Raw genomic sequence first — 16,432 nt, 5'->3', positions numbered from 1 at the left:
TAGAGAGATAGAGGGGCGCTGTTTCGCTCACTTCGATGCTTTCGCTGGTGAGACACTGATCAAATAATTTATATGTTTAAAGATAATGATTAAATAATTCCACTCTGAAACCTTATAATTGTATGGAATTGATTAGAATCATAAAATTAGAATCTGATGATGTGTGTAGTTTTAGTCAGAATTAGATTAAACAATGTATCTGTATAGTGGAAAAACAGACTGTCTGAGAAAGGTGTAGTTTAGGATTTGAACTTGTATGTGTGTGCCGAAGAAAAAAACTGAGAACAATTAAACTGTGTTTGGACCGACCTGGCTAGCCCTCTGAGAGACTTATGAGGACAGGGAGTACTTCTCAAGGTTTCCCTAATCTCGGGGGAATGGAACTGTCGGCTGGGTAGTGATACGCAGTGGTGAGAACTATGGAGAAGGATAAAACTCACCTACTGTTTGTGTGTATGTATTTGCGTAGGATACCTACTGTTTGTGTGGAAGTATGTGCGCAGCTATAAAATGGATGTCTTTGTATAATGGACTTCAGAGCATTCTCGTGAATAAACTGTTCTATCTTTTTGCATAAGCTGAGTCTTTGACTAATTATTATTAAACCCATGGTCTTACAGATCTCGGGGATTGGTCAGAGCTATTGATTGTCAGTTATTATCATTGGGATTGAAAATTCTCGTGACAGACACATTCAGTCTCTTGCGAATTGAAAGACAATTATGACAACACAGAGACGAAAGCATAATTATTTAATGTCTTTTTTTTTGTTCCAGCCGCTGTGTCTTTGTGTGACGCAGAGTAGGTGAACGGATGATCTCCGCATGTGTGGTTCCCACCGTGAAGCATGGAGGAGGAGGTGTGATGGTGTGGGGGTGCTTTACTGGTGACACTTAAACAGCATGGCTACCACAGCATTCTGCAGCGATACTCCATCCCATTTGGTTTGCGCTTAGTGGGACTATCATTTGTTTTTCTACAGGACAATGACTCAAAACACACCTCTAAGGGCTATGTAAGGGCTATTTGACCAAGGAGAGTGATGGAGTGCTGCATCAGGTGACCTGGCTTACACAATCACCCAACCTCAACCCAATTGAGATTGTTTGGGATGAGTTGGACTGCAGAGTAAAGCAAAAGCACCCAACAAGTGCTCAGCATATATGGGAACTCCTTCAAGACTGTTGTAATAGGGTTAGAGGCAGAGAATCGCAGTGGAGTGAGGGGAACCGGCCAGGCAGAGACAGCAAGGGTGGTTTGTTGCTCCGGTGCCTTTCCGTTCACCTTCACACTCCTGGGCCAAACTACACTCAATCATAGGACCCACTGAAGAGATGAGTCTTCAATAAAGACTTAAAGGTTGAGACCGAGTCTGCGTTTCTCACATGGGTAGGCAGACCATTAAATAAAAAATTGAGCTCTATAGGAGAAAGCCCTGCCTCCAGTTGTTTGCTTAGAAATTCTAGGGACAATTAGGAGGCCTGCGTCTTGTGATTGTAGCGTACGTGTAGGTATGTATGGCAGGACCAAATCGGAAAGATAGGTAGGAGCAAGCCCATGTAATGCTTTGTAGGTTAGCAGTAAAACCTTGAAATCAGCCCTTGCCTTAACAGGAAGCCAGTGTAGGGAGGCTAGCACTGGAGTAATATGATAAAAAATGTTGGTTCTAGTCAGGATTCTAGCAGCTGTATTTAGCACTAACTGAAGTTTATTTAGTGCTTTATCCGGGTAGCCGGAAAGTAGAGCATTGCATTAGTCTAACCTAGAAGTGACAAAAGCATGGATTCATTTTTCTGCATCATTTTTGGACAGAAAACTTCAGATTTTTGCAATTGCAATGTTACGTAGATGGAAAAAAGCTGTCCTTGAAACAGTCTTGATATGTTCATCAAAGAGAGATCAGGGTCCTTCACATTTGAGACGACTGTACAACCATCAAGATGAATTGTCAGATTCAACAGAAGATCTCTTTGTTTCTTGGGACCTAGAACAAGCATATCTGTTTTGTCAAGAGTTTAAAAGTAGAACGTTTGCAGCCATCCACTTCCTTATGTCTGAAACACAGACTTCCAGTGAGGGCAATTTTGGGGCTTCACCATGTTTCATCGAAATGTACAGCTGTGTGTCATCCGCATAGCAGTGAAAGTTAACATTATGTTTTCGAATGACATCCCCAAGAGGTAAAATATATAGTGAAAACAATAGTGGTCCAAAAACGGAACCTTGAGGAACACCGAAATTTACAGTTGATTTGTCAGAGGACAAACCATCCACAGAGACAAACTGATATCGTTCTGACAGATAAGATCTAAACCAGGCCAGAACTTGTCCGTGTAGACCAATTTGGGTTTCCAATCTCTCCAAAAGAATGTGGTGATCGATGGTATCAAAAGCAGCACTAAGGTCTAGGAGCACGAGGACAGATGCAGAGGCTCGGTCTGACGCCATTAAAAGGTCATTTACCACCTTCACAAGTGCAGTCTCAGTGCTATGATGGGGTCTAAAACCAGACTGAAGCATTATATGTAGAGAAGGACGAAAAACCGGGACGAAAATTCCTAATTACTCGATAGAGCTAGAGACACCATATATTATGACAAACAATATGTCCTCTACCATTAGCAACTGTAATTACCTTCCTAGGGTAAATGAGTTTAAATTAAATAGACAGAGAACAGACCTACCGCAACCTTACTTTTGTATCAAACGGTGGGGCGGGAGTAACATATGGCGAGAAGTGCGCAATATCTGTCTTATCTCTACGTTTCTGGTTTGTAATGCTCGTTACTTTCAACAAATCAGACATAATTTCACATAATCAGACATAATTTCATTTGTGTGTCGATTTGAATAATGAGGTTGTAAATTATTATTTTATTTTTTTAACCTTATTTAACTAGGCAAGTCAGTTAAGAACAAATTCTTATTTACAATGATGGCCTACCGGGGAACTGTGGGATAACTGCCTTGTTCAGGGGCAGAGCGACATATTTTTACCCTGTCAGCTCGGGGACTCAATCCAGCAACCTTTCGGTTACTGGCCCAGGTCACTATTTTATATTGTGTGACCCACCCGTCTCTCCTGTAACTTCTTCTAGGGACACACCCAAGACTAGTTAGCATGATACTTGAAACCTATTTTGTAATAAAGTCACTAGATGTGTTCAAACAATAACATATGTTTGGAACCTTAAACAACTAAACACAACTCTACAACCAAAAAACACTTCCGGGTATGTTTTTTTTTAACTTACATCGTTCAAAACCACTTTTTGTTGATAACTCTGAGAAACATGGTCAGACTGGGCTGTTTTTTGGCAGGGGGGTTATCCTCCACATTTGGAACATGCTGACTTCACTACGACAGTCTAGCTTCTGTGTTATCTGAGAAAATGGGCATGTTACTTTCACCCTGTGTTACTTTCGTTCGACAAAGTGAAATGATGAAAATGAGAAAAAAAACAGAGAATGGACTTTACCTACCGTGCATTCGGAAAGTATTCAGACCCCTTGACCTTCTCAAAATGTTGCTACATTACAGCTTTGTTCTAAAATTGATTAAATACATTTTTTCCCTCATAAATCTACACACATAATACCTTATAATGACAAAGCAAATACAGGTTTTTAGAAATGTTTGCAAATGTATTAAAAATAAAAAACTGATTGATTGATTAGGAGTTATTGATGATAAAGATAAATTATAAATGCATGATGATATGATATTTAGATGAGAAACCATATTCTGTTTAACCCATATGTCAATGAATGGGAATCAATGTCTGAGACATTATTAGTGTGGTGTTTTTCGTTGTCAATAACTTATTAGCGAGGTTTTGTTTTTTAACCCATTAAATGACATTATTTGCACTCCTTGGAGAAGCCTCCTCTGCTAAATACTGTAATATACAGTATCTGACTGCCTCTAGAAGCCTCCTCTGCTAACTACTGTAATATACAGTATCTGACTGCCTCTAGAAGCCTCCTCTGCTAACTACTGTAATATACAGTATCTGACTGCCTCTAGAAGCCTCCTCTGCTAACTACTGTAATATACAGTATCTGACTGCCTCTAGAAGCCTCCTCTGCTAACTACTGTAATATACAGTATCTGACTGCCTCTAGAAGCCTCCTCTGCTAACTACTGTAATATACAGTATCTGACTGCCTCTAGAAGCCTCCTCTGCTAACTACTGTAATATATATATCTGACTCCCTCCAGGGGGGATCTACTTACATGGGTACACTGTGAGGGAACAGTCCTTGGGATCCAAGAAATCCACCATTGAACTGAAACCCCCTTCGGAAGAGTTCAAAACGTTCTATCTCTGTGCTGAAAACCCCATGGAAAACAAACGGTGAGATGTTCACACATTTTACACGTTGGCACATTTTAAGTAAGCATTTCACTGTACTGTTTACACCTGTTCCCACTGGGCACAGACAACATTTCAATGTCCAGTTTTGATTTACATTTGGTTGATTTGTCAACTAATGTGAATTCAACAAAAAAGTTCACCATGTCATTGGATTTAGGTTAAAAGTTGGTTGAAAAAAAGAAAAAACTTACTTAAGTTGAGGACTTTTTGCAAATCCAAACAATTTTCCACTTTGATTCAACGTTTTTTTGTTGTTGAAATTGCTTGGAAACAATGTTGATTTAACCCGTTTTTGCCCAGTGGGTTGTATCCTGTGCACGTTTATAAATAAACTTTTGACACTTTTTACACAAAGTAAACTCTTATTGCATTGATTTAGGAAGGAATAAAGGCACAGCTTTTTAACATGACATAATACTGTATGCTTGGAAATACCTTCGCGATAATTAATCAATTCTGAAGTTCATGTTCACAGATGGATCTTGTCTATAAAAGCATCCGCAAAAAAATGGCTACCATACCATCAGGCCGTTCAGGACTACATGAATCGACCACCAGAGGAGACCAGAATGTGAGCTCGATGGATACTCCTCGCATCGCAACCAACCTTTACTGTCCTAGCTTCTGGTTTGGTTTAACCAAAAGCATGTTAAAGGATCACTTTACTCAAAAACCTGTAATGATGCAAAACATATCATCATCATCACAGTTTTTACTCTGTACTGAAAAACTTGACTACTGACATGCACAATGGGATTTCGGGGGGATTGTATTAGCAGTGAACTTATGATCAAAATACTAAAGTATATCGTTTTTGAGTGACCTATCCCTTTAAAATTGGTTATGTTTGACGTTCCCTTGAAGGATTCCATGTAAAGCTGGAAATTGAATGGGACTTTGAGTATTTCAATGCAGTTTAACTTCAGGTCGCTTTACTCTACCCTGAGTGTCAGTCAGTTTACGTTATCATGCAAGAGTACAAACACACAGACCTGGGACCAGTCTTACCCTTGTTGGACGACCAGCGGTTCAAGGCATTTACAGTGTGTTCACTTCAGAAAAATGATTACCGGCACTTTGGGAAAACTACTCTTTAACTAACAGTGTACTTTGAAGATGTCCATAGTCTTTATTTTGTAATTTTGGGGGGGGGAAATATTTTTTCTTTTAAATAGACCTTGGAGTATTGTAGAGTATGTTGTAAAAGAAGATAGAATGTTTTTCACAGATCCATTCACATTTTGAAGTAATTAAATTTTAGAATTCATCTGCTGCTATGCTTTTACAACAATTTCTCCAGATTCTCACTGAACAGTCTGCAAGTAATTGGTAATTGAAGGAGTTTCTGGCATTATGCATTTCATACGCATTTGTAAACATATGATATGGATGGAGTTGTGGATATGGATGGAGTTGTGGATATGGATGGAGTTATGGATATGGATGGAGTTGTCTGGAGGATTTTGAATTGTTGCTATGGGCTTGTTGTATGTTTTGATACTTGTTAGCTTCCTTAGCAATACTGCACTACACCATTTCAGAGATGATGATGTTGGCTGAATAATAAATACATAATAAATTACATGACAGTTTGACTATAATAAGACAACTCTATCATCTATCATTGCTACACAACACCAACAACAAATAAAACATATTCTTGTTTGATTTTTATGGGTAAGCATGTTGAGCTGTTTACTGATTTGACATGAAGGAATATTATACAGTATATATGATGATACATTTGATACAGAAAAACGGATTATTAGTGATTTACTCTGTATTATAAACTGGGTGGTTCGAGCCCTGAATGGTGATTGGCTGAAAGCCGTGGTATATCAGACTGTATACCACAGGTATGACAAAACATTTATTTGTACTGCTCGAATTACGTTGGTAACCAGTTTATAACAGCAATAAGGCACCTCGGGGGGGTTGTGGTACATTGTCAATATACCACGGCTAAGGGCTGTATCCAGGCACTCAGCGTTGCGTCGTGCCTAAGAACAGCCCTTAGCCGTGGTATATTGGCCATATACCACACCCCCTAGGCCCTTATTGCTTAAATCTAAAATGTATCAATATGTGAAAGTTTACTAGTTAAAGCTGCAGATGCTGATGGATAGTACAGAATGGATTCATCCTATGAGTTAAGTCTGCTTCAGAATGGGTTGAGAAGTGTTCAGCTGCTCCAGTATGGTCTTAGACCCCGCAGCCAGCCACGTAGGACCTCAGGTCCTGATTCTGACAGTGAAGGCGCCAAGCCACCCTAAAATGTACACACACCATCATGTTGATATTTGATATATAGACATTAAATATCAGCTATAAGACAACAGAACATAATGTGGAATTGAAGGATGATAGAAGACTTGGAAACGGTTTACATTACGTAGGCATTAATTTTAGGGTAATTTTAAGGGAGTATATCAGTTAGATAATTACCATGTACAGGCAGTTCTTACCATTTAAGTTCTTCTAAAGGTGAGAGCTAATCCCATTTATACATAGCCTTGTAGAGTGATATTGGGCTACAGGTAACATAAAGTATGGCAAATTCTTTTGTAACTTAAATGTTTTTGTAACATAGTACTTTCAGGGAAACCTGCCACCTTACCATGCCCCGATTCCGTTCGGGTCCAACACCACACGCTTGGCACAACGGATCGCCACTGTGATGTCATCAGTTAGCAGCTCTGTCAGAAGAAAGAGGAAACCTTTAGTCATAGTACCGTCCGGGAAACAGGAGGACCCGAAAGCTTAAAAAACAACAACAATAGCAGCAGATTACTGTACAATGAAACAATGCAGGTAAGTTGGGTCAGGGTTTTACGATAGAGAAGTAGGCCTGCCGGGAGCCCCAGTGTCTGTTTATTCTCATTTTGACTGTATTCAAATGTAACATCAGAATTATGTAAGATCAACATTATAGTGCCTTCAGAAAGTATTAATACCCCTTGACCTATTACACATTTTGTTGTGTCACAGCCTAAATTCAAAATTGAATTTATCACCCATCTACAGACAATAGCGAAAACATGTTTTTAGAAATTTGTGCAAATTTATTGAAAATTAAATACAGACATATCTAATTTACATAAGTATTATTAACCTTGATTGTACACCATTTGCACATTATTCTTTGTTTATTAAGTTGGATGTTGATCATTGCGAGATTTTTGAAGTCATTTTCAAGTCTTGTCATGAATTTTCATGCCGATTTAAGTTAAACTGTAACTATGTCACTCAGGAAAATTCACTGTCTTCTTGGTAAGCAACTCCGGTGTATATTTGGCCTTGTGTTTTAGGTTATTGTCCTGCTGAAAGATATAATTGTCTCCCAGTGTTACGTATACACTGGGAGTCGGAAAGCAGGTGCAGAAGGTGAGTTTAATACGGAACAGATACAAAAGAACAAACATGGGAAGCGTACTGAACCTGAGAGACAATCAATAACACCTCAGGACTGATGAACACAGAGGGCTAAATAAAGGGGAAGTAATCAGGTTTGTGATTAGGATTTTCCTTTGGGCTTTTTCCTGTGCTTAGCTCTATTCTGTTTCTTTTTATCCTAAAAAAAACTCCCTAGTCCTTGCCAATGACAAGCATACCCATAACATGATGCTGCCATCACCATGCTTGAAAATATGAAGAGTGGTACTCAGTGATGTGTTGTGTTGGATTTGCCCCAAACATAACGCTTTGTATTCAGGGCATAAAGTTAATTATTTTCCACATTGTAGTATTACTTTAGTGCCTTATTGCAAACAGGATGCATGTTTTAGAATATTTGTATTCTGTACAGACTTCCTTCTTTTCATTCTGTCATTTAGGTTAGTATTGTGGAGTAACTACAATGTTGTTGATTCATCCTCAGTTTTCACAGCCATTAAACTCTGTAACTTTTTAAAATCACCATTGGACTCATTGAGTGGTTTCCTTCCTCTCTGGCAACTGAGTTAGGAAGGACGCCTGTATCCTTGTAGTGAATGGGTGTATTGATACACAATCCAACGTATAATTAATAACTTCCCCATGTTCAAAGGGATATTCCATGTCTGCTTTTTTAAATTTTTAACCATCTACCAATAGGTGCCCTTCTTTGCGAGGCATTGGAAAACCTTCCTGGTGTTCGTGGTTGAATCTGTGTTTTGAAATTCGCTGGTCAACTGAAGGACCTTACAGATAATTGTATGTGTGGGGGTACAGAGATGAGGTAGTTATTCAAAAATCATGTTAAACACTATTATTGCACACAACTTATGTGACTTGTTAAGCAAATTTGCACTCCAGAATTTGTAAAAATGTCTTAAAACATAACTCTACTTTGACATGAAGGGGTATTGTGTGTGTGTAGGCCAATGACACTAAATCTCTATTTAATCCATTTTAAATTCAGGCTGTAACACAACAAAATAAGTGGAATAAGTCAAGGGGTACACTGCCAATAGCCCTCAACCCGGCACATTTCTTGTCAAAAGTAATGCTCTATGTATGCGATGCCATTCGGTATGCAGGCTACTCACGGTTGCAGCGGATACCACAGACGTTCTTAGCCCCCGGGGTACGTCCGTCGTCACACCAGTAGCGGCTGTTGATCTGGAAGATGCCATAGTCGGTGGAGCCGTCGGTGTTGCGGTTGGTGGCCTGGGTATTGTAGCTCGACTCCCATTTAGACAGGCACACCCCTTAGAGGACATATAGTCACGCGGTGGATGTCAACATTATCCTCAGTGTAAGGTTAGCTATGGTAAGATATTTTCGGAGCTCATAAACATACAACCATATGCGCACACACACACACACAACACACACACACACACACACACACACACACACACACACACACACACACACACACACACACACACACACACACACACACACACACACACACACACACACACACACACACACACACACACACACACACACACACACACATATCCTCAAAGACCACGATCAAGTATATTATCACTCACAGTTGGGGAGGCTGTTTCCAGCGTAGCCATCCATTCCGGATGCCTTCAGCGCTCTGGCCAGCTCACATCTGTCATACACCTTAGCACTGGCCACAGCCACAAGCAGGAGAACAACAAGAGCTCTCATTCTGAACAGACAGACAGCAAGGTCTAATGGATTGGATGAAAAGAAGGCCTGTGTCTCTAAAAGTGTGAACAAGTAAACTGCAGCTTCCTTATAAAGGCTCAGGATGAAAGAGACATTGATATCACACTATTTACACAATAGATATGTGCCAACAGCTTCTGCAAAAAGTAGTGATTGTGAAACTGAGGGTTTTCCCATTTAACCTTTTGTTAGGCAGACTTTTTTTTCTTGGTGGTTGCTTGTTTACTTAAAGGACACAAAGATATGACAGTCCCAAAATGTCATAACATATGATTTAGATACAGTATTAAACGCATAGTGGGTATTTTTTAAGACAAAGACTTAATTCAGTGTTTAAAAAGTGTATATTCAGTATCATGATTATGCCCAGTAGATTAGATTTAAGGTACTGTATTTTTCAGTATCATCATTATGCCCAATAGATCAAATAAAATAAACTTTTATTGGTAGCATACACCGATTTGCAGATGTTATCGCAGGTTCAGTGAAATGCTTGTGTTTCTAGCTCCAACAGTGCAGTAATACCGAGCAATACAAAATATTTAAAAAAAACAATACACACATAATCCATAAAAATCATACATCCTGAAATATCAGAATGAGCAATGTCAGAGACCGGAACAGAAATACATGTACACATAATGGCAGGTAGTCTAGCGGTTATGAGTGTTGGGCCAGTAACTGAAAGGTCGCTGGTTCAAATCCCTGAGCCAACTTGGTAAAACATCTATCGAGGTGCCCTTGAGCAAGGCACTTAACCCTAATTGCTCTGGATAAGAGCATCTGTTATATACAGTATATGAAAAGGTGTGTACAGCAGTAGTTATATAGGAAAAGCAATGATTAGAATACAGTATACGTATACACAAAGTTGGTAAAAAAAAAAATATTTACCTTTATTTAACTAGGCAAGTCAGTTAAGAACAAATTCTTATTTTCAATTACGGCCTAGGAACAATCTTGTTCAGGGGCAGAACGACAGATTTGTACCTTGTCAGCTCGGGGATTCGAACTTGCAACCTTTAACGGTAACTAGCTCAACACTCTAACCACTAGGCTACACAGAATGTAAATATTATTGAAGTAACCAGTGTTCATAGATTATTTTGCTCTATAACCTGTTAGTTCATATGCTTTGCAGACTAGTAAACAACTATTGATTTAGAACCACAGAGATTTACTGCACGTCACAAAGAAAACAGGAGCTTCCTCCACTATTCCAGCACCATCTCAACATCATCAAATCACCTCTGCTTAGTATAATACAGTGACAACAAAAAAATACCAAAAGCAATTTAGTCCAATCAACGTATGCTAAACATGATGTGGCTATTCATGGTTCTGATTTCTGTTTTTGTGTGTGTGTTTGTGGAAGTAGAAAAAAAAATGCCATCCTCCTTTCTTTCATGTTAACGAAACGGTCAATGACACTGTCATACAGTACACGCTTTTATTTTTTGTTGCCCTAGGCTACCTGGGTAAAATGCTTGCTCGCTAGCCTAACTTCCTTTCATGGGCAACGTTAGCTAGTTAACATTAGCCTTCTACATCTAGTTACATTTTGAACTTCCATCCTCTCATTCCAGAGGCACAATGTATTTTATGGTTGGATCAGAATCGCCTTTATCATCTCCAGCACGGAGAATAAAGTAAAATCACAAGTCCAAATCCCTATCTCCAACTATGGCTAATTTAGGAAGGGGACTTTTTGCTATCTAGCTTGCTACCAGAGGACAACAACACAACAAGATGCAACAATTCAAATTGTTTCTGTCGATGACATTTAAATCTCTGTGATAGGAGTGAAGCCAAATCGAAACTGGCTTCCCTTGACACTTGTTTTTGGCGCACTAGGACCATTCACAGTTGAGCTCGCTCAGTTTAGCTCTACGCTGATTGGCTATTATTTTATACTTTTAATCAAGGTTAGGCCAAATTCTCGCTGGCTTCCCATGCATTCAATGCTACGGGCGGCAATTCTTCATGACCAGATAAAGTGGCCTGCATGTAGAGAGATAGAGGGGCGCTGTTTCGCTCACTTCGATGCTTTCGCTGGTGAGACACTGATCAAATAATTTATATGTTTAAAGATAATGATTAAATAATTCCACTCTGAAACCTTATAATTGTATGGAATTGATTAGAATCATAAAATTAGAATCTGATGATGTGTGTAGTTTTAGTCAGAATTAGATTAAACAATGTATCTGTATAGTGGAAAAACAGACTGTCTGAGAAAGGTGTAGTTTAGGATTTGAACTTGTATGTGTGTGCCGAAGAAAAAAACTGAGAACAATTAAACTGTGTTTGGACCGACCTGGCTAGCCCTCTGAGAGACTTATGAGGACAGGGAGTACTTCTCAAGGTTTCCCTAATCTCGGGGGAATGGAACTGTCGGCTGGGTAGTGATACGCAGTGGTGAGAACTATGGAGAAGGATAAAACTCACCTACTGTTTGTGTGTATGTATGTGCGTAGGATACCTACTGTTTGTGTGGAAGTATGTGCGCAGCTATAAAATGGATGTCTTTGTATAATGGACTTCAGAGCATTCTCGTGAATAAACTGTTCTATCTTTTTGCATAAGCTGAGTCTTTGACTAATTATTATTAAACCCATGGTCTTACAGATCTCGGGGATTGGTCAGAGCTATTGATTGTCAGTTATTATCATTGGGATTGAAAATTCTCGTGACAGACACATTCAGTCTCTTGCGAATTGAAAGACAATTATGACAACACAGAGACGAAAGCATAATTATTTAATGTCTTTTTTTTTGTTCCAGCCGCTGTGTCTTTGTGTGACGCAGAGTAGGTGAACGGATGATCTCCGCATGTGTGGTTCCCACCGTGAAGCATGGAGGAGGAGGTGTGATGGTGTGGGGGTGCTTTACTGGTGACACTTAAACAGCATGGCTACCACAGCATTCTGCAGCGATACTCCATCCCATTTGGTTTGCGCTTAGTGGGACTATCATTTGTTTTTCTACAGGACAATGACTCAAAACACACCTCTAAGGGCTATGTAAGGGCTATTTGACCAAGGAGAGTGATGGAGTGCTGCATCAGGTGACCTGGCTTACACAATCACCCAACCTCAACCCAATTGAGATTGTTTGGGATGAGTTGGACTGCAGAGTAAAGCAAAAGCACCCAACAAGTGCTCAGCATATATGGGAACTCCTTCAAGACTGTTGTAATAGGGTTAGAGGCAGAGAATCGCAGTGGAGTGAGGGGAACCGGCCAGGCAGAGACAGCAAGGGCGGTTTGTTGCTCCGGTGCCTTTCCGTTCACCTTCACACTCCTGGGCCAAACTACACTCAATCATAGGACCCACTGAAGAGATGAGTCTTCAATAAAGACTTAAAGGTTGAGACCGAGTCTGCGTTTCTCACATGGGTAGGCAGACCATTAAATAAAAAATTGAGCTCTATAGGAGAAAGCCCTGCCTCCAGTTGTTTGCTTAGAAATTCTAGGGACAATTAGGAGGCCTGCGTCTTGTGATTGTAGCGTACGTGTAGGTATGTATGGCAGGACCAAATCGGAAAGATAGGTAGGAGCAAGCCCATGTAATGCTTTGTAGGTTAGCAGTAAAACCTTGAAATCAGCCCTTGCCTTAACAGGAAGCCAGTGTAGGGAGGCTAGCACTGGAGTAATATGATAAAAAATGTTGGTTCTAGTCAGGATTCTAGCAGCTGTATTTAGCACTAACTGAAGTTTATTTAGTGCTTTATCCGGGTAGCCGGAAAGTAGAGCATTGCATTAGTCTAACCTAGAAGTGACAAAAGCATTGATTCATTTTTCTGCATCATTTTTGGACAGAAAACTTCAGATTTTTGCAATTGCAATGTTACGTAGATGGAAAAAAGCTGTCCTTGAAACAGTCTTGATATGTTCATCAAAGAGAGATCAGGGTCCTTCACATTTGAGACGACTGTACAACCATCAAGATGAATTGTCAGATTCAACAGAAGATCTCTTTGTTTCTTGGGACCTAGAACAAGCATATCTGTTTTGTCAAGAGTTTAAAAGTAGAACGTTTGCAGCCATCCACTTCCTTATGTCTGAAACACAGACTTCCAGTGAGGGCAATTTTGGGGCTTCACCATGTTTCATCGAAATGTACAGCTGTGTGTCATCCGCATAGCAGTGAAAGTTAACATTATGTTTTCGAATGACATCCCCAAGAGGTAAAATATATAGTGAAAACAATAGTGGTCCAAAAACGGAACCTTGAGGAACACCGAAATTTACAGTTGATTTGTCAGAGGACAAACCATCCACAGAGACAAACTGATATCGTTCTGACAGATAAGATCTAAACCAGGCCAGAACTTGTCCGTGTAGACCAATTTGGGTTTCCAATCTCTCCAAAAGAATGTGGTGATCGATGGTATCAAAAGCAGCACTAAGGTCTAGGAGCACGAGGACAGATGCAGAGGCTCGGTCTGACGCCATTAAAAGGTCATTTACCACCTTCACAAGTGCAGTCTCAGTGCTATGATGGGGTCTAAAACCAGACTGAAGCATTATATGTAGAGAAGGACGAAAAACCGGGACGAAAATTCCTAATTACTCGATAGAGCTAGAGACACCATATATTATGACAAACAATATGTCCTCTACCATTAGCAACTGTAATTACCTTCCTAGGGTAAATGAGTTTAAATTAAATAGACAGAGAACAGACCTACCGCAACCTTACTTTTGTATCAAACGGTGGGGCGGGAGTAACATATGGCGAGAAGTGCGCAATATCTGTCTTATCTCTACGTTTCTGGTTTGTAATGCTCGTTACTTTCAACAAATCAGACATAATTTCACATAATCAGACATAATTTCATTTGTGTGTCGATTTGAATAATGAGGTTGTAAATTATTATTTTATTTTTTTAACCTTATTTAACTAGGCAAGTCAGTTAAGAACAAATTCTTATTTACAATGATGGCCTACCGGGGAACTGTGGGATAACTGCCTTGTTCAGGGGCAGAGCGACATATTTTTACCCTGTCAGCTCGGGGACTCAATCCAGCAACCTTTCGGTTACTGGCCCAGGTCACTATTTTATATTGTGTGACCCACCCGTCTCTCCTGTAACTTCTTCTAGGGACACACCCAAGACTAGTTAGCATGATACTTGAAACCTATTTTGTAATAAAGTCACTAGATGTGTTCAAACAATAACATATGTTTGGAACCTTAAACAACTAAACACAACTCTACAACCAAAAAACACTTCCGGGTATGTTTTTTTTTAACTTACATCGTTCAAAACCACTTTTTGTTGATAACTCTGAGAAACATGGTCAGACTGGGCTGTTTTTTGGCAGGGGGGTTATCCTCCACATTTGGAACATGCTGACTTCACTATGACAGTCTAGCTTCTGTGTTATCTGAGAAAATGGGCATGTTACTTTCACCCTGTGTTACTTTCGTTCGACAAAGTGAAATGATGAAAATGAGAAAAAAAACAGAGAATGGACTTTACCTACCGTGCATTCGGAAAGTATTCAGACCCCTTGACCTTCTCAAAATGTTGCTACATTACAGCTTTGTTCTAAAATTGATTAAATACATTTTTTCCCTCATAAATCTACACACATAATACCTTATAATGACAAAGCAAATACAGGTTTTTAGAAATGTTTGCAAATGTATTAAAAATAAAAAACTGAAATAATTATTTACATAAGTATTCAGACCCTTTTCTATGACACTCGAAATTGAGCTCAGGTGCATCCTGTTTCCATTTATCATCCTTGAGATGTTCCCACAACTTGATTGGAGTCCACCTGTGGTAAATTCAATTGATTGGATATGATTTAGAGTTCCTCTGTGGAGATGGGAGAATCTTCCAGAAGGACAACCATCTCTGCAGCACTCCACCAATCAGGCCTTTATGGTAGATTGGCCAGACGGAAGCCACTCCTCAGTAAAAGGCACATGACAACACGCTTGGAGTTTGACAAAAGCCACCTAAAGACTCAGACCATGAGAAACAAGATTCTCTGGTCTGATGAAACCAAGACTGAACTCTCTGGCCTGAATGCCAAGCGTCACGTCTGGAGGAAACCTGGCACCATTCCTATGGTGAAGCATGGTGGTGGCATCATCATGCTGTGGGGATGTTTTTCGGCGGCAGGGACAGGGAGACTAGCCAGGATAGAGGGAAAGATGAACGGAGCAAAGTACAGAGAGATCCTTGATGAAAACCTGCTCCATAGCGCTCAGGAGCTCAGACTGGGGGGAAGGTTCACCTTCCAACAGGACAACGACCCTAAGCACACAGCCAAGACAATGCAGGAGTGGCTTCGGGACAAGTCTCTGAATGTCCTTGAGTGGCCCAGCCAGAGCCCGGACTTGAACCTGATCGACCATCTCTGTAGAGACCTGAAAATAGCTGTGCAGCGACACTCCCCATCCAACCTGACAGAGCTTGAAAGGATCTGCAGAGAATAATGGGGAAAAACTCCCCAAATACAGGTGTGCCACGCTTGCAGCGTCATACCCAAGAAGACTTGAGGCTGTAATCGCTGCCAAAGGTGCTTCAACAAAGTATTGAGTAACGGGTCTGAATACTTATGCAAATGTGATATTTGAGTTTTGTATTTTTTTTTATAGATTTGCACACAAAACTACGTTTTTGCTTTGTCATTAAGGGGTATTGTGTGTAGATTGATGAGGGGGAAAAAACAATTGACTCCATTTTAGAATGAAAAAATATATATATTAAATGTAACTTTTATTTAACTAGGCGAGTCAGTTATTCGAACTAGGGTGTCTGTAGTTACGGCGCTAGCACTGAGACACAGTGCCTTAGACCGCTGCGCCACTCGGGAGCCCAGAATAAGGCTGCAACGTAACAAAATGTGGAAAAAGTCAAGGGGTCTGAATACTTTCCGAATGCACTGTGTATTTATCCTA

At 40.0% G+C, this 16,432-nt stretch overlaps 1 protein-coding gene and 1 long non-coding RNA gene across 2 annotated transcripts; one reads left to right on the top strand and one right to left on the bottom strand.

Annotated features, from left to right (window-relative positions):
• Positions 1 to 3,946: 3,946 nt before the first annotated feature.
• LOC139544363 (uncharacterized) lies at positions 3,947 to 6,359 on the top strand. The gene is made up of 2 exons (XR_011668856.1): positions 3,947 to 4,358; positions 4,855 to 6,359. It is a non-coding gene; the product is annotated as an uncharacterized lncRNA (long non-coding RNA).
• On the bottom strand, positions 6,037 to 9,608 carry LOC139544362 (lysozyme C II). The gene is made up of 4 exons (XM_071351387.1): positions 9,362 to 9,608; positions 8,906 to 9,067; positions 6,997 to 7,075; positions 6,037 to 6,648 (listed from the first exon to the last, which is right to left on the bottom strand). The coding sequence occupies exons 1-4, from the start codon at positions 9,486 to 9,488 to the stop codon at positions 6,582 to 6,584; spliced, it is 435 nt and encodes a 144-aa protein (XP_071207488.1). The 5' UTR covers positions 9,489 to 9,608; the 3' UTR covers positions 6,037 to 6,581.
• Between the last annotated feature and the right edge of the window lie 6,824 nt (positions 9,609 to 16,432).

Source organism: Salvelinus alpinus, chromosome 18 (assembly GCF_045679555.1).
Source record: "Salvelinus alpinus chromosome 18, SLU_Salpinus.1, whole genome shotgun sequence".
Taxonomy (NCBI): Eukaryota; Metazoa; Chordata; class Actinopteri; order Salmoniformes; family Salmonidae; genus Salvelinus; species Salvelinus alpinus.
The sequence above is the reverse complement of the archived record's forward strand: the minus strand, read 5'-3'. Positions and strand labels throughout refer to the sequence as shown.